General features: G+C 36.7%; 1 protein-coding gene across 3 annotated transcripts in view; it reads left to right on the plus strand.

Moving 5' to 3' along the window:
* LOC145270497 (transmembrane and coiled-coil domain-containing protein 4-like) overlaps positions 1-22,234 on the plus strand; it is a 252,081-nt gene that overhangs the window by 116,708 nt on the left and 113,139 nt on the right. For all 3 annotated transcript variants that reach the window (XM_080126157.1, XM_080126159.1, XM_080126158.1), the window contains exons 3-4: positions 3,810-3,867; positions 12,580-12,724. In XM_080126157.1, the coding sequence (XP_079982283.1) occupies positions 3,810-3,867; positions 12,580-12,724 (203 nt within the window). The remainder of the gene's footprint in view (positions 1-3,809; positions 3,868-12,579; positions 12,725-22,234) is intronic.

Below are 22,234 nucleotides of genomic sequence, written 5' to 3' on the forward strand. Positions count from 1 at the left end.
TTAGCAGTTAGCAGTTTACACAACCGATATTAAAGGGCAAATAAAAACACTCGATTTTTGGGACTATTTTACCATATTTGTCCAAAATTTTCTGTGTATGTCTATTTAGCAGTTTTGCATGGTGCTGAACTTAAATTTAAATATGTTAAGGCCTTGGGGACATTTGGGGCTAAATGAGGGGTGGTGTGATGGACTTAGTCATTTCAGAACTCAAGTTTACATATGTTAAGGCCTTGGGGACTTTTGGGGCTAAATCAGAGGCGGGGGAATGATTGACTTAGTCATTTCATAACTCAAATTTACATATGTTAAAGCCTAAAATTGTATGGTTTTTTAATTTTCACCAGGATTTTACATTGGGGACTTTTGGGGCTAAATGAGGGGGGGGGGTCTAATGCTGAACTTTGTCATTTTTTTAGGCCTCGTTCACTGTGCACTCACGTGGGACCATGCATGCTTCACTTGTTTTACGAGGGAGTCACCGTTTATCAAGGTCTGAAAGCTACCTAAGCATAAGAGTTAATGAATGTAATATTTCATAAGATACCGGGTGTTGCAATCTTTAGCCTAGTCTAAACAAACCTGGTTTCGTGATCTAGCAATCGTCTTATACAAAACCGATAGATGATAAATTTATTAAAATTTGATCCAAATTTGTACCTCGTCTTATCTGACGGTCGCCTTATATGCTGAAATATACGGTAAATTTCACACTGTATAAGAATTGTTTGATACTGGAGATATTCATAATCTTACCCCATTTCCAAAGGAGAGGAGATATAGCATATGAGAAATATTTGGAATCAAGTCTCCCCTTGCTGTTATTTCAGATCATGGGAAATCATAGCAGCAAGTTTTAGTCTCCCCTCCATCAAGACCAGAGGTTTTGGGGAAATATCAGATATATAGTGTTTTGCCGTATCATAGCTATTCGGTGCGCTAAGCATAGCACTGATTCCAAGTCAGGAATCGTATAACCCTAACCCCCTCCCCGTCTGAGGGCCGGGCCGCATCCGTCGCTATCCTGGTTCACGGGAGCATACTTGTGATGTACTTCTGGCCGTGATCGTCGCTCCCAGCTCACAGGACCATAGATGCAACCCAGCAGGGCTACATCCTTACTTGTCTAGTGGTGGACTCCTCAAGGGTGACCAAACTCTCACTGGTCACTGGAAAATATCTTCTGCTGCTCAGAGCACGCGAAATGTGCATGACCCTAAGTCCGTGTGGCAACATTGTCGATTTTGGCCGTCACTCTGGCTTCGTGCTGGATCCAGTCTATCTCTTTCCTCATCTGGCATCAGGGCATACCTGAAATAAACTGCATCTTCATTCAGGCAGGCAATCGAGAAACAAGGAAAAACTCTGGGACATTTTTATATAACGAAACAAAATAATTATTCATAAATCGTTCTACACTTGTTATAGTCGAGTTCTTTGATCCAAGCTTCATGATGCAGGTTAAGTTCCTCTAATTAATTTCCCAGCTAAGAACAAGAGCTTTTCAACTTAGCTCTTATGAGGTTTCGCCCCCCCCCCACCCCAGGCGGGGTGAGAGCGATGTGGACGCCTTGAATGCCAGTCAGTAAAAAGGACCCTAACTCTAAAAAGCCAATCGTTTTTATCAAATCAGTAATTCCTCCTTCCACCCTTTTGGAGTTATTCTTTCTTTTTCTTTTAGAGCTTATCTCTACCAACTGAGGTTTTTTACTTGTTACCAATTAGGCATGATTAGTCACCCAGGTCGAACAATGCCTGGCGGTGACCCCTACTTTTTGACCCCCATTCTTCATCTCGCTCAACAGAGATTTTAAAAACAACCTTTCCGTTGTTGATAGATATATAACAGCAAATGAGATAAAACAATTATTATTTGTTTTCTCTCTTTCTGACAAAATCCCATAGACATTTCTGTTTGGTCCCAATCAGATATCAACACCCCCCCTCTTCTGCCCTCTCTTCCTCTATTTGAAAAACAAGACCATCTGATGTCGCCAGGGATCTCGTCATAATTGAACCTACAACCATTCAAGGGATCAGCACTCATGAACCATATCTGCAATGCTTTCATAAAAACATTGATCGCCACTCTTAAAGTGCTCTGTTTGTTTATTCACAAAGAGCTTTGCATTACGCTAAGTAATGAGCAGGCAATATACTTAAATGAAAGTGCTCTATCTAGTCCTCCATAAAACACTGTTTGACTGTATCACAGGTCTTAAGTGTGGCTAGACTAGCCAGAATTCAAATATTTATACAGAGTAATCCGGATATAAGAGACCCGAATCTAAGAAAACCCGGATATAAGATAGACTTTCTCTGGTCCCAAATTAGAGCCTGTGTTAACGTACAGTATAACCCGGATATAAGAATGTTGGGGGTGCATCGAGAAAAAAGAAGTCTCTTATATCCGGGTTACATTTATCTGAGGTTCCTACAATAAGTAATTGTCTGTATTTTTGAGATGAGGTGTTTTCATTGATTGAGATTGTCGGACTGACTTCCTCATCTTGGTTGTTATCGTCACAACGTTTCGGCCGTTTTTCCCTCCGGCCTTCTTCAGGTGTTTGGTATCGAACTGGGGAACCGTTTGTTAGGAGTCTCGAACCCAACCCTTTATTATTGTTTTGAAAACAGAGAATCAGCAACTATGTCCCAAAGCCTAGCTGGAGTCCGAACACGGTACCCCCGTAATAATAATAATGTGTGTGTGTGTGTGTATATATGTGTGTGTGTATATAGCTGCATGTGTGTATGTGCGTATATGTGCGTGTGTGTATATGTATGTGTGTGTGTGTGTCTATATATGTGTGCCTGTATATGTGTGTGTGTGCGTATATGTGCGTGTGTGTGTGGGTGTGTGTCTATATATGTGTGTATATATGTGTGTATGTGTATGTGTGCACATATATATATATGTGTGTGTATATGTGTGTGTGTATATATATATGTGTGTACATGCGTGTATATCTGTATGTTTACATCGTAATCATCATCATCATCGTCATCGTCATCGTCATCATCATCATCATCATCATTGTCATCATCGTAATCTTCCACTTATATTCTTCTTTTTTCTCTTTCTTCTACTTTTATATCTCATTCTTCTTATCTTTCTAATTCATCGCTGTTGTCATCATCATCATCATCATCATTATCGTCATCATCATCATCACCATCAATGTGACTCTTCCTCTCCAGAGTTTCCTGTCTTCCATCAGCCGCCTCAAATCTTTAGGTTCACAGTTGGCGTTGTGTGCTATTTGCTGGATGTAGGTGGATCTAGGTCGTCCTTTGCTTGCGCGTCCATGTCGTGGAGTTCATAGCAACACATCACTCACCAATTCATGCTTGCTCCTCAGACAGTGACCAGCAAATCGTAGATGTCTTTCTCTGATGGTATTAGATATGGTAGGTAGGTTACCATAAAGTTGCTGCTTCGTGGGATGATTTTGCCAAAATATATTTAATACTATTCGTAGCATACGGGTGTATGTGCCGTCTAGTTTTCTTTCCAATCTTTTGGTGAGTGCCCAGGTTGTAGCACCGTAAACAAGGACAGACTCTACTATCTACTCTAATATCACCTGTGTAGACGTAGCTCACAGAGGTGATGCTATCCTAGCTATCGGAAAACAACAACTTATTAACTTAACAAAAATTAACAAAATAATAATTAATAACAAATTAACAAAAACAACTTATTAATTTAATCATGTTTCATAATTCTACCAAATATAATTTTGAATTTAATGTAATTTAGTCGAAATAAATTATTTCTGAGTTTTTCGCCTTTCTTTCTTTTCCAGGTCGTACAGTAAAGAACTTCTTCAGAAATTATTCCTCTTTCTCGAACAACCGGATCAGGTGAATGTTTTTAAATTTTTGAAATTACAAAATGAGTTTTGAGTTTGTTGAATACTGAACCTGCTGTTAGTCTTCTTTTTTTTTTCTTTTTTTTTTTTTTACACATTGATTACCACTTATCAAGGCCCGGAAGCCACTCAGGGATAAGGGTTATTGCAACTACATTACGTTAGTGTGGAGATTTGATGAAGTGTTTACTTAAGGGGGCGGTTCATTAGGAATTTGTTAACATTGGACTTGAACACATCCAAGTTGTAGTCCGGTGGGAAGCAGGCAGACGGAACAGAGTTCCACAGGCGTGCAGTTCTAAGAAAGAAGCTTTGTTCATGGAATCCGCGTTTTGATTTAGGCACAGATATAGAGTGGGGGAAATTTTTCACAGTGGATTCAGCTAGACGGGTGTTTTTCATGAAAGATTAGCGAGGGGGGGACCAGAGATTGGAGTTCAGACGAGCACCTTACTGTATTCATAAAAATATTTCCACCAGGACAATGCACCAGTTCAAAATTCCATCTTTGTCACAGACTATTTGACCAAGATGGGCATCAAGACACTTCCTCACCCTCCCTATGGTCCAGATATTACTCCTGGTGACTTTTCGTTATTCGCTAATCTATAAATATAAAAGCGAAAATGTTTGTATGTGTGTTCGCTTTTTCTGTATGTCTACAAAAGGCTTCTTTCAGAGAAGCGGTCGATTGCCTAACAACTTTTAAAAACTTTTTATATCACATATAAATCGTAATATCTCAGAGTTAACAACAAAGCTCGCCTGTCTATTTAATTTGCTTAACTTCGGGAAGATAAATATTCAACAGTTTTCGCTCGCCGCATGTAGGTTAGGCACTTTCCTATAATGTTTCCCCCTACCCCCAACGTCTTGGGGGAAAAAAAAAAGCATTCCCGCACTAAATGAAATGCTACCCCGCAGTCAAAAGTTGACCTCATTAAGTCATTAAAACGTGCACCTGCTAATTCAAACATGTTTCCGTTAGCATCTCGTGGTGGCCTAATTGTTAACGTCGCACGTTTTTTTTTCACACTTTAATTTACAACTTTGCCTCCAGGGTTCGGGTTCGATCCTCATACTTACCTGCCAAAACATTATTTTAAAAATTTTACCCCCCCCCCGGAGTTTTGATTTACCCAAAACCACACACACCTCTAAACATCCGGGCAACGCCGGGTACCCCTTGCTAGTCTATATATATAAAAGCAAAATGTGTGTTATTATGTGTATGCATTTTTTGTGTATGTCCATCAAAGGCACTCGGGGTGGGGTCCCTGTTTCTTAGAATTTTTTATATGCTACCTAGATTATAATATCTCCAATTTACGAAAGGAGTGTGCATGTATCTTTTATTTGAGCAACTTTTACATGCTATTTTCACAATATTTTTTCATCTCTCACGTTTCTTTGGCTTTTCTGTATAAAAAAGTGAAATTGTGAAAATGAAAGCGTGTTTTAGACCTTTAGTGCCGAGACATCAAGAAAAGCAATCAGCTTTGATCAATGCAGAAGAAACCCCTTATATCAGACAATTGCTATTCATTTGGACACTCCCCTTTTTATGCGGAGCTGGTTTTCCCCCATCATTTTGGGGAAACAAAACCAAAAAAAAACTGCCTCCCAGCCAAAGTGGGGGTGGTGGGGTTCATACCTTATGGCGTGATGTTTGACCTCATTAAATTCACGCTCCTGTCACTTAACTTTTTAATCGTTTAATTAAAACGCTTTTCACTTCCTGTCCGTTGTAGCTGAACGGTAACATGTCAGGGTTTTTCACTTTCTTTTCCATCTCTACCTCAAGGCTTCGGGTTCCAGCCTACCTCCTTTTTTTTTCTTTTACACCGACAAACACACGGGTAACGCCGGGCACCTATGCTAGTCTTATATATAAAAGGCAAAATGTGTGTGTGTGTTTGTATGTCTCGCAAAAACTTTCGACAGAGGTGACGGAACCTGACCAAACTGGTATCATTTTACACTTCGACCCTTTGCGCGACACATGTCGAAAAATAGGCCCGAAACATTACTTCCTTCATCCTAAACTCGTTGCCATTTTGCGTTGGCATTTTTTTTTTTGCATGTCGTCCTCTTTTTTCGATTGACTAGCCTTAATTTCAACGTTCTCAACTTTTTTTTTTTTAACACCTCTGCCTATTGTTGTTTTGATCCCTCTACCTCATCTACAACCATTTTTTTTTTTACCACAGCACGTACACCCACCCGGGCAACGCCGCTACTATTGTTTTGAGCATGGGGATGATTACTATATTTTCTAAACACCTGGGCAACGCTGGGAAACTCTGCTAGTCTCAAAGAAAACCTTAGACAAGTTGTTGGAACGGCATGACAAGTGCATTGCAGTCGGAGGAGATTACTTTGAAGGGAACTAGAGTTTCATGTGCGTACTATCAATAAAAGGTGCCCATATGAAAAAAAAGTCTGGAAACTTAAAATTGAAAATACGTATTTGAAGTTTTAAGAGGGTTCTACCCTCATGGCTTACATAGAGGGAGGTGGGGCAACATAGAAATTTAGAACCACTTCTATTGTCTTCCCAAGAGATTTGAACCCGATGTAACTAACTGTCTGCTCGGTTTTGTTTGGAAGATGACGTCATGTGCTCAGGTTTCATTGTAATCAGATGATCTTTAGGGGAAAATTCTCTTTTTGAGTGTATGTGGAAACAGAAATTTGGTAATGATCATCAACGCTTTGATCCCCATCTGGCATCAATTGAAATGAATGACTCTCAGCTTTGGGAGGCTCTATGTTTTGACAAGATTCTGGTCTTGTTCTTTACTGCTGATCTGAAATGGAACATTTACATCAAATCTGTTGCCAAGGTTGCTGGGAAAATGGTGGGATCCTTCTATGCAATTTTACAGGTACACCCAAGGATGGAATACTGTTGCTACATCTGGTGCTGCTAGAAAGACCTTATCCTGCCTTGACAAAGTTCAAAATAGACTTCGTAGCCGAGTGGGGATGCCCTTTTCTCTTCCCTGCAACCTCTTTCTCACAGAAGAGACATTGCAGGCCTGTCTCTGCTTTATCATTATTTCCATGGCAAGTGCTCGTCTGAGCTCCAATCTATGGTCCTCCCTCACCAAACTTTCACGAGAAACACTCGTCTTACTGAAAACACTATCAATAATTTCTCCCACTCTTTATCCGTACCTAAACCTAAATGTAGATTCCATGAAAAAAAGCTTCTTTCTTAGAACTGCACCCCTGTGGAACTCTCTTCCATTTGCCTGCTTTCCGGCTGACTACAATATGGTCGTCTTCAAGTCCAATGTAAACAAGTTCTTCATGAGCCGTTCCTCCTAAGTAATCCAATTTACCAAATTTCCATACTAACAATTACTACATCATTGACCACTGTACACTCTTTTTTTTTTATATGGAGGTCACCACTGATCAAGGCCTGAAAACCACTCGGGGATAAGGGTTATTGCATGTACAGTAATCAATGGGATAGTATTGTAGTAATCGTTAGTATTGGAGATTTGATAAAGTGTCTTACTTAAGGGGGGGCGGTTCATCAGGAATTTGTTTATGTTGGACTTGAAGACATCCAAGTTGTAGTCAGGCGGGAAACAGGCAGACGGAAGAGAGTTCCACTGGCTTGCACTTCTAAGAAAGAAGCTTTGTTCATGGAATCTACATTTTGGTTTTGGCACTTATTTACTCTTATTCTCGAGTGGCCTCTGAGCCTTGATAAGTGGCGACTCCTATGTAAAAAAAAATGGTTGCCTAGTCTCACCATACAGAGTGAAAAAAAAAAATATTCAGGAAAAGAAAAAAAAAAAGAAGAGGTTTACTTTACATTAGTTACAAAAAACAAAAAAGCTGCAAAGAAAGAAAAAAAAATTTACATTTCTGGTACAATATAATAATCAATAGCGAATTGGCTGTATAATAATAAATAAAAAGTCTGCATAAATTAAAATATATTTAAGTTTACAAATGGGCAATTCTGAGTGGCCTTTTATAATTGGGAGACTTGTTTTTAAGTGTATACCCGTATGTACACACACAGACACAAACACAGACAATTTCACTTTTATATATAGAGTTATTATGTATGTTATTATTATTATTATAAAGTAAATGTTTTAATATTTTATTCATTTTTATAAAGAAAAATAAAATGTTATAACTTTTATAAGTAGTATGCTTTTTCAATAGTGTATGCACCGACAGCATGATTTTTGGGTATCGATGCATAAACATCGGCCGCTACCAATCTATGCCTTAGTTTCTACTAACGTCACCCTTATTTTGATGTTGTGTCAGTTTGCACTAACCCTATGCTAAGAACAATATTAAATATATCTTGGCAAAATCAGCCCACGAAGCAGTAACTTTATGGCAACCTACCTGCCATATCTAATACCATGAGGGAAAGACGCCTACGATTTGCCGGTCATTGTCTGAGGAGCAAGCATGAAAAAGGGTGAAAAAAAAAACATTTTGGTTTTGGCACTTATTAACTCTTATCCTCGAGTGGAGATTTGATAAAGTGTCTTACTTAAGGGGGCGGTTCATCAGGAATTTGTTTATGTTGGACTTGAAGACATCCAAGTTGTAGTCAGGCGGGAAACACGCAGACAGAAGAGAGTTCAACTTGCGTGCACTTCTAAGAAAGAAGCTTTGTTCATGGAATCTACATTTTGGTTTTGGCACTTATTAATTCTTATCCTCGAGTGGCCTCTGAGCCTTGATAAGTGGCGACTCCTATGTAAAAAAAAATGGTTGCCTAGTCTCACCATACAGAGTGAAAAAAAAAATATTCAGGAAAAGAAAAAAAAAAAGAAGAGGTTTACTTTACATTAGTTACAAAAAACAAAAAAACTGCAAAAAATGAAAAAAAAATTTACATTTCTGGTACAATATAATAATCAATAGCGAATTGGCTGTATAATAATAAATAAAAAGTCTGCATAAATTAAAATATATTTAAGTTTACAAATGGGCAATTCTGAGTGGCCTTTTATAATTGGGAGACTTGTTTTTAAGTGTATACCCGTATGTACACACACAGACACACACACAGACAATTTCACTTTTATATATAGAGTTATTATGTATGTTATTATTATTATTATAAAGTAAATGTTTTAATATTTTATTCATTTTTATAAAGAAAAATGAAATGTTATAACTTTTATAAGTAGTATGCTTTTTCAATAGTGTATGCACCGACAGCATGATTTTTGGGTATCGATGCATAAACATCGGCCGCTACCAATCTATGCCTTAGTTTCTACTAACGTCACCCTTATTTTGATGTTGTGTCAGTTGGCACTAACCCTATGCTAAGAACAATATTAAATATATCTTGGCAAAATCAGCCCACGAAGCAGTAACTTTATGGCAACTTACCTGCCATATCTAATACCATGAGTGAAAGACGCCTACGATTTGCCGGTCATTGTCTGAGGAGCAAGCATGAAAAAGGGTGAAAAAAAAAACATTTTGGTTTTGGCACTTATTAACTCTTATCCTCGAGTGGAGATTTGATAAAGTGTCTTACTTAAGGGGGCGGTTCATCAGGAATTTGTTTATGTTGGACTTGAAGACATCCAAGTTGTAGTCAGGTGGGAAACAGGCAGACGGAAGAGAGTTCCACTGGCGTGCACTTCTAAGAAAGAAGCTTTGTTCATGGAATCTACATTTTGGTTTTGGCACTTATTAACTCTTATCCTCGAGTGGCCTCTGAGCCTTGATAAGTGGTGACTCCTTTGTAAAAAAAATAGTTGTCTAGTCTCACCATACAGAGTGAAAAAAAAAAATATTCAGGAAAAGAAAAAAAAAAGAAGAGGTTTACTTTACATTAGTTACAAAAAAAAAAAAACTGCAAAAAAAAAAAAGAAAATTTCCATGAAAAACACATAAATCTGTATTTCAAACTCCTTGGCCTAACGTTCACAGGAAACATGAGTTGGAACAATTACATTGAAGGCATTGCCAGGGCCGCTGCAAGAAAGGTAGGCTCTCTCTACCGTGCTAGAAAACTACTAACACCCGAAAGTATCCTGTACCTCTATAAGGCCACCATTCGCGCATGTATGGAGTATTGCTGCCACATCTGGGCTGGTGCATCTGCTACTAGTCTCTCGCTCCTTGACAAGGTTCAAAAGAGAGTCGCAAACCTGATAGGCCCTGAACTGGCATCTAAGCTTCAGCCTCTGTCCCATCGACGAAATGTTGCATCCCTCTGCCTTTTCTACAAGTATTTTAGTGGTGAATGCTCTGACGAACTGCAATCACTTGTGCCCCCACGACGCGAGCACCCTCGACAAACCCGACAGGCTACTAGATCCCACCCCCACACTGTAGCGGTCCCTAGATGTAAAAGATCTTTTTACTCCAATAGTTTCTTCCCCAGAACCGCAAGACTCTGGAATTCCATTCCAGGTCCCTGCTTCCCCAACAGTACTGACATGCAGAAGTTCAAGTGTAACGTGAACCGACACCTTGCTGCCCAAATCCCTACATAGTACCCCAGTAGTTGTTGCCCCTGATAGTAGCCCCCTACACCAAAGTGGCAATTTGCCTTGTTTGGGGTGAAAATGTAATAAAAAAAAAAATACTATATTTTGGGTACAATATAATAATCAATAGCGAATTGGCTGTATGATAATAAATAAAAAGTCTGCATAAATTAAAATATATTTAAGTGGGAGACTTTTTTTTTTTTTTTTAATATTAAATATATCTTGGCAAAATCATCCCACGAAGCAGCAACTTTATGGTAACCTTTCGATAGCTAGGATAACATCACATCTGTGAGCTACGTCTACACAGGTGATATTATCCGAGCTATCGAAATTCGCATCTCAAAAGCATGGGCCGCATTGGATGGCTGCGTTCAGTATGGACTTCGGGACTGGCTGACAAACTGAAAAGGCAGTTCTTCAGGGCAGTGGTAGAGTCTGTCCTTGTTTACGGTGCTACAACCTGGACACTCACCAAAAGATTGGAAAGAAAACTAGACGGCACATACACCCATATGCTACGAATAGTATTAAATATATGGTAACCTACCTACCATATCTAATACCATCGGAGAAATGGAGAAATACACCTACGATTTGCTGGTCATTGTCTGAGGAACAAGCATGAATTGGTGAGTGATGTGTTGCTATGGACTCCACGACACGGACGCGCAAGCAAAGGATGACCTAGATCCACGTACATCCAGCAAATAGCACACGACGCCAACTGTAAACCTGAAGATCTGAGGCAGCTGATGGGAGACAGGAAACTCTGGAGAGGAAGAGTCACATTGTTGTTGTTGATGATGATGATGATGATGATGATTACAATGATGATGATGATTACGATGATGATGATGATTACGATGATGACAACGATGATGACAACGATGATGACGATGATGATGATGATTACGGTGATGATGATGTACATTCATCAGATTTACAACCTGCAAAAAAAGGGAACAGCTGTCCAAAATTGTGTCTGATAAGCTTTTATGCTCCGTGTCATTTCTAGTCTATAATGCAATATCCTGACACATTCTAAGCGGAGATCAAATCATAGCATCTGTTCTGATACTACACGTCGTCTTTTCCTTCCTGTAAAGGAGAAAACCTTTTAGACTGAGGGAATTTTTTTAAAAATCCCGATACAGAGTACCTCTTTTAAGGAGCTTGATTTTTACCTATATTAAAAATCAATCTTCTGTCTTACTCGGCTCTCGTGGGGAGGCAAGGACACGGACATATCTACTTTGACTTCACTCCTTTAACTTCTATGAGAAAATTCCTTTTTCTTGCTTGCTTTAACTTAGTGGAATTTTCTGCTTTCGATATCAATGTTCACAACGTGGAATCGTTAGACCACCCAAACAAGACAGATGATGAGGGAAGGTTTTGTTCACGATTTCTCCATTGCTTATGACCTAACTCAGATTGTTCACGAACCTATGTGAACAACACCGATGGTTAGTATGCAAGTCTCTCAGACCTTTTTCTCACAACTTGTCCTCAGCTATGTTCATCTTCCATACTGTCTTCACTGGGATCTTCCAACCACTCTGTTGTATCAGAAATGTAATACGTTCTTGTATGTACCCCTATGGCTGACTGGAATAGCTTCCAATCTATGGTCCCCCTTTGCCTGACTTTCATGAAAAACACTCGTCTACCTGAAACCGCTATCAATAATTTCCCCCACTCTTTATCTGTGCCTAAACCTAAACGTAGATTCTATGAACAAAGCGTCTTTCTTAGAACTGCATGCCTGTGGAACTCTGTTCCTTTTTGCTGCTTTCCAACTGGCTACAATATGGCTGTCTTCAAGTCCAACATAAACAAGTTCTTGATGAGCCGTTCCCCTTAAGTAATCAAATTTACCAAATTTCCACTACTGACAATTACTACATGTTTCCATCGACTACTGTACGCTCATTAATCCTTATCCTCGAGTGGCCCCTGAGCCTTGATAAGTGGTGATTCCTTTGTTAAAAAAACAACAAAAAAACATTTTTCACACCCAAGTCTTGTAACTGACATATAAGTGCAGATTTTATTTGAAAGGTAAAATTTTTAACCACCTAAACCCTAGACCCCCCCCTTTTTTTTAAACTCTTCTGACCCCTTTGTTTATAATACATCCTGTTGTTGATTACTTTGCGATTTTAAATGAAGTTTTTATTTCTTTATCTTACCAGGTTTGTGTGACAATCAAAGCTCTCTTTGAAGGTGAGGGCAATGATGATCCAGATCCATTCATCGATGTCTTGTTGTCCGAGCCTGTTTTGCAGCCTTCTATGATGCCGCTTGTTACGGACCTGATTAGCCTTGGAATCATGGAAGGTTAGACTCATCCATTTATTAATGTGTAACGTTGTCGGTTTTTAGTGCTTGTAGCGTAATCTCTCTTTGACCCGTACTTTTCAGTGATGTAAGCAATTTAGAGTTGTCTCCCTTTGTCTGTTAAGCGATGATGTGTTTTAGAATTGGGTTACTCAGAGTTATCTCCATTCTTCTGTTAAGCAATGATGTTCGTTTTAGAATTAGGTTACTCAGGGTTGTCTCCCTTCTTATTTGATTGACTGTTTTCTATAAAAACGCGTGTACGTGACGTGTACTCTCCCTTTCGTGTAAGCTTGTAAAACAAAACAGATGTGTCTTTCTGTGTGTAAAAAATCTAAAAAAAATGTTACAGTGTTAATTAATTTGTTTTCTTTGCCATCGTCGATATACCTTCCACTATTAAGTCATTTTCCTTTATTTACTTTGTAATTAATTTAAACAACATGACCGACATTTTCACACATAAAACAACACATTTTCATAACCAAATTGTTAAATAAACAAACTTTAAACAAGCGAAGCACATGGTCTCTTTACACACATGCGTACTCACTGAATCCGTCAGTTATTGCCGATGAATGATCAAGAACAATCTAATTAAATAAGTCTTTTCATAGTTTTAACGTGACTTCTCGTGTGTGTATACTTGTTGATCTGTCAACTCAAAATGAATAAAATTCATGCATAAAAACGCGTGTATGTGATATGTACTCTCTCTTTGCAATGTCCTCAATGTACTTGTTCCAGCTCATGTTGACAATGCAGGTGGGAGCTCAGCGAATACCTGGTGAATGGCGGTGATAAGGCTGGCTATTATGTTGTGGGAGGTCATGTTGGTGATGTTCTCAACGTATAACCAAATGAAGCAGTCCATCTGGTTCAGGTCAGAAGAGGAAGGTGATCTGGGAAAGAAGGGTACAACCAAGTTCTCTTCTGGACTTGTTGAGCTGGTGCCGAGTCGTGCTACCACACCCAGAATCTGCCAGTGCCCACCTGATTGTACTTAAAAAGACGGTCAGAATCTCTAAGTCTCTTTCAACATCCCTCTCTAGAACTCGGAGTCTTTCTAAGCATCTCTCTCTAAGACTGTGCTTTTAATAAGACTCTCTCTCTCTCTCTCTCTCTCTCTCTCTCTCTCTCTCTCTCTCTCTCTCTCTCTCTAAGACTGTGCTTTTAATAAGACTCTCTCTCTCTCTCTCTCTCTCTCTAAGACTCTCTTTTAATGAAACCCCTATATAACAGTACAACCAAGCCTGGGTCTCTTCTGGACTTGTTGAGCTGCTGCCGAGTCCTGCTACCACACCCAGAATCTGCCAGTGCCCACCTGATTAAAAAGACGGTCAGAATCTTAAAAAGATCTCTCCCTTGCAATATACTGAGTTAGAAGGTTAATATTTGGCATCAGGCAGGATGCTCCATATCAAGCTTGAATGAATTAATAAGAAGATACACAAAAAATAAACAAAAATATACACAAAAGAAAATCAAAAACACACAAAAAACAAGACAAAAGAAAATGCATAAAAAGGGAGATAATCTAGCATGAAAATATTTCCTCCTACAAGAAAACCATGATCAAATATTAAAAAAAAAAAGTATCTGAAGACAAAATAAATTATCCTTCGTATAACTTAGATGAGGATTGGTTCGCCTTCACTAAGGTGTGTTGCCTATAATAACAATGCTAAGCTATTACTTTCTCAGACTAGATGAATACATTTCCTGGAAACCAGTAAGACCAAGTGACCCCAAAAAGTTATAACGTAGTTAACTAATCAATAAGTGAGAGAGAATGGAATATTTGAATATTCATAAATATAGAGATTGAATGTCAGCCTCAGGAAGGATCCCCTTGATTTTTGAGACGGGAGTGAAATAAAACAAAAGTTTGAATGCCTAACTGACACAACACAGAAGTCTCTTCAGTTTCGCTGCATATGATTTTCTCATGACAAATTGATAAGAGTGCTTAATCACAAGTAAACTTTGACCAAATATTTTTTCACTGTATATGGTTTTGTCCTTCCTTGAAACCACACCAAAGACCATATATAAAGTGGGAATACAAGTAAATAAGTAAGGACTAGTTCGCTTACCATTGTAGTCTACTCTTTCGTTAATAAATGGTGGGATTAGATCCATAGTTATCAATGAGAAGGATCTATTTACTAACCTCAACAAAGAGTGGGCATGGTATTGTTGGGCTTCCGTTGTATTGATGCCCAATTACACCCACAACCAAAGTACGGATGATCAAAACTGACAAGATTTTATATTTTTCTGATTGCCAAAAATATATTTCCAGTGTGAAAAGACTATTGCCATTTGTCGAGACTGAATTGGAAAAATAAAAGGAATAAACCAAAATCAAATTAAATATTTTTCGTTTTTTTATTAAATTTTTTTAATTTAATTTATTTTTATTTTATAGCAGTTCGTTTTTCGCTCTTTTGTTTTTATCATCCGGGGCATATCCTTGTTATTAGTGGCGATCCAGCGATATATTTAAAGGATGCTGGCAATTGTCCTGTTGTCATAACTTGGATCGATAGCGAGCATGAGCTGTACAGTGGCACATCTCTGATCTCGCTCACTGATGATAAGTCATCTCCCTCTCAGTACAGACCAATAAGTCTCCTGTGTGTTATGAGTAAGTTGCTGGAATCCATATTAAATAGAGAAATAGTCAACCACCTCAGCAGGAATAACCTTCTTAGTGACACACAATATGGTTTCCGCTCTGCAAGATTTACCGCAGATGTGCTGACGGTTATATCTCACAGGATTAGTGAATCTCTTGACAAAGGCTTCCTTTCTAGGGCAATTGCTCTTGTCATATCAAAGGCCTTCGACAAAGTATGGCATAAGGGTCTACTTCACAAGATTTCCAGCTATGGTATAACTGGAAATGTTTTCTCAATCATTAAATCATTTCTCTCCGATAGGCTCATAAGAGTAGTGGTAGATGGACAAAAATCGGAGGCCTGCAATATAAATGCTGGAGTCCCTCAGGGGTCAATCCTGGGCCCAACTCTCTTCTTGATCTACATCAATGACCTCCCTAAACACATACTGAAATCATTCGTTGACATCTATGCTGATAACACGACCATCTACGGCAACACATCAAAGGCTGTAAATGACAAAGTTCTCTCTGATTCTCTCTCCTCTGATCTCGAGCGCGTGGTTCAGTGGGGGAAGATGTGCTGGTTACCTTTAATGCATCCAAAACCAAGCTCCTATCCTTACATCATCAACGCTCTGATCTCCATCTGGCATCAATTGTAATGGATGGCTCTCGTCTGGGTGAGGCCCCGTGTTTTGACAAGCTTCTGGGTTTGACCTTTACTCCTGATCTGAAATGGAACACGTACATCAAGTCTGTTGCCAAGGTTGCTGGAAAGATGATGGGATCCTTCTACTGCTCCAGAAGATATCTCACTACTGATGCAATTCTCTATCTATATAAAAGCCAAGTACGTCCAAGGATGGAGTACTGCTGCCATGTCTGGGCAGGAGCTGCTAAAAACAGCCTATCCTGCCTTGACAGAGTACAAAATAGACTTCGTGGCTTAGTGGGGGATGCCCTTTTCTCTACCCTGCAACCTCTCTCCCACAGAAGAACCGTTGCGAGCCTGTTTTTGTTTTATCGTTACTTCCATGGCAAGTGCTCGTCTGAGCTCCAATCTCTGCCCCCCCCGTGAATCCTTCACGAAAAACACCCGTCTAGCTGAAACCACTGTCAATAATTTGCCCCACTCTTTATCTGTGCCTAAATCAAAACATAGATTTCATGAGCAAAGCTTCGTCCTGTGGAACGTCAAAACATAGATTTCATGAGCAAAGCTTCGCCTGTGGAACTCTCTGCCGCTTGCCTGTTTCCCACCTGACTACAACTTGGACGTCTTCAAGTCCAACATAAACAAATTCCTGACAAACCACCCTCTTAAGTAAGAAACTCTATCAAAACCCCCAATACTAATGATTACTACAATACTATCTCATTGATTACTGTACACACAATAATCCTTATCCCTTTAAAAAAAAAATGTAAAAATTTATTTTTCGACATGATGAAAAGAACCTTACGCTGAATAAGAATATTTCACCACCCTTCTTTATTGGAGGTGTTAGCTGTCGAAAAGTAAATGTTTTAATGTATATCTCCGGTTTACAGTCTTTGTTTATGCTTATAAGTATATCAAAGAATTTTCTTGTTAATTTATTTCACTTGTGTAATTGTAATTTACACCTGTTTAATTGCAATTTTCACCTGTTTAATTACAATTTTCATCTGTTTAATTACAATTTTCATCTGTTTAATTACAATTTTCATCTGTTTAATTTCAGTTTTCACCTGTGTAATTTCAGTTTTCATCTGTTTAATCACAATTTTCACCTGTTTAATCACAATTTTCACCTGTTTAATTACAATTTTCATCTGTTTAATTGCAATTTTCATCTGTCTAATTACTGTTTTCACCTGTTTAATTGCAACGTTCACCTGTTTAATCTAAAGTTTCACCTGTGTAATTTCAATTTTTACCTGTGTAATTGCAATTTTCTCCTGTTGTAATTGAAATTTTAACCTGTTATAATTACAATTTTCACAATTTTCACCTGTGTAATTACGATTTTCAGGCATGTAATTGCAATTTTCATCCATGTAATTACAATTTTCACCCATGTAATTGCAATTTTCACCCATGTAATTGCAATTTTCATCGATGTAATTGACATTTTCATCCATGTAATTGCAATTTTCATCCATGTAATTGCATTTTTCATCCATGTAATTGCAATTTTCACCCATGTAATTGCAATTTTCATCCATGTAATTGCAATTTTCATCCATGTAATTGCAATTTTAATCCATGTAATTGCATTTTTCATCGATGTAATTGCAATTTTCATCCATGTAATTGCAATTTTCACCCATGTAATTGCATTTTTCATCCATGTAATTGCAATTTTCACCCATGTAATTGCATTTTTCATCCATGTAATTGCAATTTTCACCCATGTAATTGCAATTTTCATCCATGTAATTGCAATTTTCATCCATGTAATTGCAATTTTAACCCATGTAATTGCAATTTTCATCCATGTAATTGCAATTTTCATCCATGTAATTGCATTTTTCATCCATGTAATTGCATTTTTCATCCATGTAATTGCAATTTTCACCCATGTAATTGCATTTTTCATCCATGTAATTGCATTTTTCATCGATGTAATTGCAATTTTCATCCATGTAATTGCAATTTTCATCCATGTAATTGCAATTTTCATCCATGTAATTGCATTTTTCATCCATGTAATTGCAATTTTCACCCATGTAATTGCAATTTTCATCCATGTAATTGCATTTTTCATCCATGTAATTGCAATTTTCACCCATGTAATTGCAATTTTCATCGATGTAATTGCAATTTTCGCCCATGTAATTGCAATTTTCATCCATGTAATTGCATTTTTCATCCATGTAATTGCAATTTTCATCCATGTAATTGCAATTTTCATCCATGTAATTGCAATTTTCATCCATGTAATTGCATTTTTCACCCATGTAATTGCATTTTTCTTCGATGTAATTGCAATTTTTACTCATGTAATTGCATTTTTCATCCATGTAATTGCAATTTTCATCGATGTAATTGCAATTTTCATCCATGTAATTGCAATTTTCATCCATGTAATTGCATTTTTCATCCATGTAATTGCAATTTTCACCCATGTAATTGCAATTTTCATCCATGTAATTGCAATTTTCACCCATGTAATTGCAATTTTCACCCATGTAATTGCAATTTTCACCCATGTAATTGCATTTTTCATCCATGTAATTGCAATTTTCATCGATGTAATTGCAATTTTCATCCATGTAATTGCATTTTTCATCCATGTAATTGCAATTTTCACCCATGTAATTGCAATTTTCACCCATGTAATTGCATTTTTCATCCATGTAATTGCAATTTTCACCCATGTAATTGCAATTTTCACCCATGTAATTGCAATTTTCATCGATGTAATTGCATTTTTCATCCATGTAATTGCAATTTTCATCCATGTAATTGCATTTTTTATCCATGTAATTGCAATTTTCACCCATGTAATTGCAATTTTCATCCATGTAATTGCAATTTTCACCTATGTAATTGCAATTTTCACCCATGTAATTGCAATTTTCATCGATGTAATTGCAATTTTCGCCCATGTAATTGCAATTTTCATCCATGTAATTGCATTTTTCATCCATGTAATTGCAATTTTCATCCATGTAATTGCAATTTTCATCCATGTAATTGCAATTTTCACCCATGTAATTGCAATTTTCATCCATGTAATTGCATTTTTCATCCATGTAATTGCAATTTTCATCCATGTAATTGCAATTTTCATCCATGTAATTGCAATTTTCATCCATGTAATTGCATTTTTCACCCATGTAATTACATTTTTCATCCATGTAATTGCAATTTTTACTCATGTAATTGCATTTTTCATCCATGTAATTGCAATTTAGATCGATGTAATTGCAATTTTCATCGATGTAATTGCAATTTTCATCCATGTAATTGCATTTTTCATCCATGTAATTGCAATTTTCACCCATGTAATTGCAATTTTCATCCATGTAATTGCAATTTTCACCCATGTAATTGCAATTTTCACCCATGTAATTGCAATTTTCACCCATGTAATTGCATTTTTCATCCATGTAATTGCAATTTTCATCCATGTAATTGCATTTTTCATCCATGTAATTGCAATTTTCACCCATGTAATCGCAATTTTCACCCATGTAATTGCATTTTTCATCCATGTAATTGCAATTTTCACCCATGTAATTGCAATTTTCACCCATGTAATTGCAATTTTCATCCATGTAATTGCATTTTTCATCCATGTAATTGCAATTTTCATCCATGTAATTGCATTTTTTATCCATGTAATTGCAATTTTCACCCATGTAATTGCAATTTTCATCCATGTAATTGCAATTTTCACCTATGTAATTGCAATTTTCACCCATGTAATTGCAATTTTCATCGATGTAATTGCAATTTTCGCCCATGTAATTGCAATTTTCATCCATGTAATTGCAATTTTCATCCATGTAATTGCAATTTTCATCCATGTAATTGCAATTTTCATCCATGTAATTGCATTTTTCACCCATGTAATTACATTTTTCATCCATGTAATTGCAATTTTCATCCATGTAATTGCAATTTTCATCCATGTAATTGCATTTTTCATCCATGTAATTGCAATTTTCATCCATGTAATTGCAATTTTTACTCATGTAATTGCAATTTTCACCCATGTAATTTCATTTTTCATCCATGTAATTGCAATTTTCATCGATGTAATTGCAATTTTCATCCATGTAATTGCAATTTTCACCCATGTAATTGCAATTTTCACCCATGTAATTGCAATTTTCACCCATGTAATTGCATTTTTCATCCATGTAATTGCAATTTTCATCGATGTAATTGCAATTTTCATCCATGTAATTGCAATTTTCACCCATGTAATTGCAATTTTCACCCATGTAATTGCATTTTTCATCCATGTAATTGCAATTTTCACCCATGTAATTGCAATTTTCACCCATGTAATTGCAATTTTCATCGATGTAATTGCATTTTTCATCCATGTAATTGCAATTTTCATCCATGTAATTGCAATTTTCATCCATGTAATTGCATTTTTCATCGATGTAATTGCAATTTTCACCCATGTAATTGCAATTTTCATCGATGTAATTGCAATTTTCATCCATGTAATTGCAATTTTCATCCATGTAATTGCATTTTTCATCCATGTAATTGCAATTTTCACCCATGTAATTGCAATTTTCATCCATGTAATTGCAATTTTCATCGATGTAATTGCAATTTTCGCCCATGTAATTGCAATTTTCATCCATGTAATTGCATTTTTCATCCATGTAATTGCAATTTTCATCCATGTAATTGCAATTTTCATCCATGTAATTGCAATTTTCACCCATGTAATTGCAATTTTCATCCATGTAATTGCATTTTTCATCCATGTAATTGCAATTTTCATCCATGTAATTGCAATTTTCATCCATGTAATTGCATTTTTCACCCATGTAATTACATTTTTCATCCATGTAATTGCAATTTTTACTCATGTAATTGCATTTTTCATCCATGTAATTGCAATTTTCATCGATGTAATTGCAATTTTCATCCATGTAATTGCAATTTTCATCCATGTAATTGCATTTTTCATCCATGTAATTGCAATTTTCACCCATGTAATTGCAATTTTCATCCATGTAATTGCAATTTTCACCCATGTAATTGCAATTTTCACCCATGTAATTGCAATTTTCACCCATGTAATTGCATTTTTCATCCATGTAATTGCAATTTTCACCCATGTAATCGCAATTTTCACCCATGTAATTGCATTTTTCATCCATGTAATTGCAATTTTCACCCATGTAATTGCAATTTTCACCCATGTAATTGCAATTTTCATCCATGTAATTGCATTTTTCATCCATGTAATTGCAATTTTCATCCATGTAATTGCATTTTTTATCCATGTAATTGCAATTTTCACCCATGTAATTGCAATTTTCATCCATGTAATTGCAATTTTCACCTATGTAATTGCAATTTTCACCCATGTAATTGCAATTTTCATCGATGTAATTGCAATTTTCGCCCATGTAATTGCATTTTCATCCATGTAATTGCATTTTTCATCCATGTAATTGCAATTTTCATCCATGTAATTGCAATTTTCATCCATGTAATTGCAATTTTCATCCATGTAATTGCATTTTTCACCCATGTAATTACATTTTTCATCCATGTAATTGCAATTTTCATCCATGTAATTGCAATTTTCATCCATGTAATTGCATTTTTCATCCATGTAATTGCAATTTTCATCCATGTAATTGCAATTTTTACTCATGTAATTGCATTTTTCATCCATGTAATTGCAATTTTCATCGATGTAATTGCAATTTTCATCCATGTAATTGCAATTTTCATCCATGTAATTGCATTTTTCATCCATGTAATTGCAATTTTCACCCATGTAATTGCAATTTTCATCCATGTAATTGCAATTTTCACCCATGTAATTGCAATTTTCACCCATGTAATTGCAATTTTCACCCATGTAATTGCATTTTTCATCCATGTAATTGCAATTTTCATCGATGTAATTGCAATTTTCATCCATGTAATTGCAATTTTCACCCATGTAATTGCAATTTTCACCCATGTAATTGCAATTTTCACCCATGTAATTGCATTTTTCATCCATGTAATTGCAATTTTCATCGATGTAATTGCAATTTTCATCCATGTAATTGCAATTTTCACCCATGTAATTGCAATTTTCACCCATGTAATTGCATTTTTCATCCATGTAATTGCAATTTTCACCCATGTAATTGCAATTTTCACCCATGTAATTGCAATTTTCATCGATGTAATTGCATTTTTC

The sequence above is a fragment of the Euprymna scolopes genome, chromosome 46, assembly GCF_053919585.1.
Source record: "Euprymna scolopes isolate OS-2025 chromosome 46, ASM5391958v1, whole genome shotgun sequence".
Taxonomy (NCBI): Eukaryota; Metazoa; Mollusca; class Cephalopoda; order Sepiida; family Sepiolidae; genus Euprymna; species Euprymna scolopes.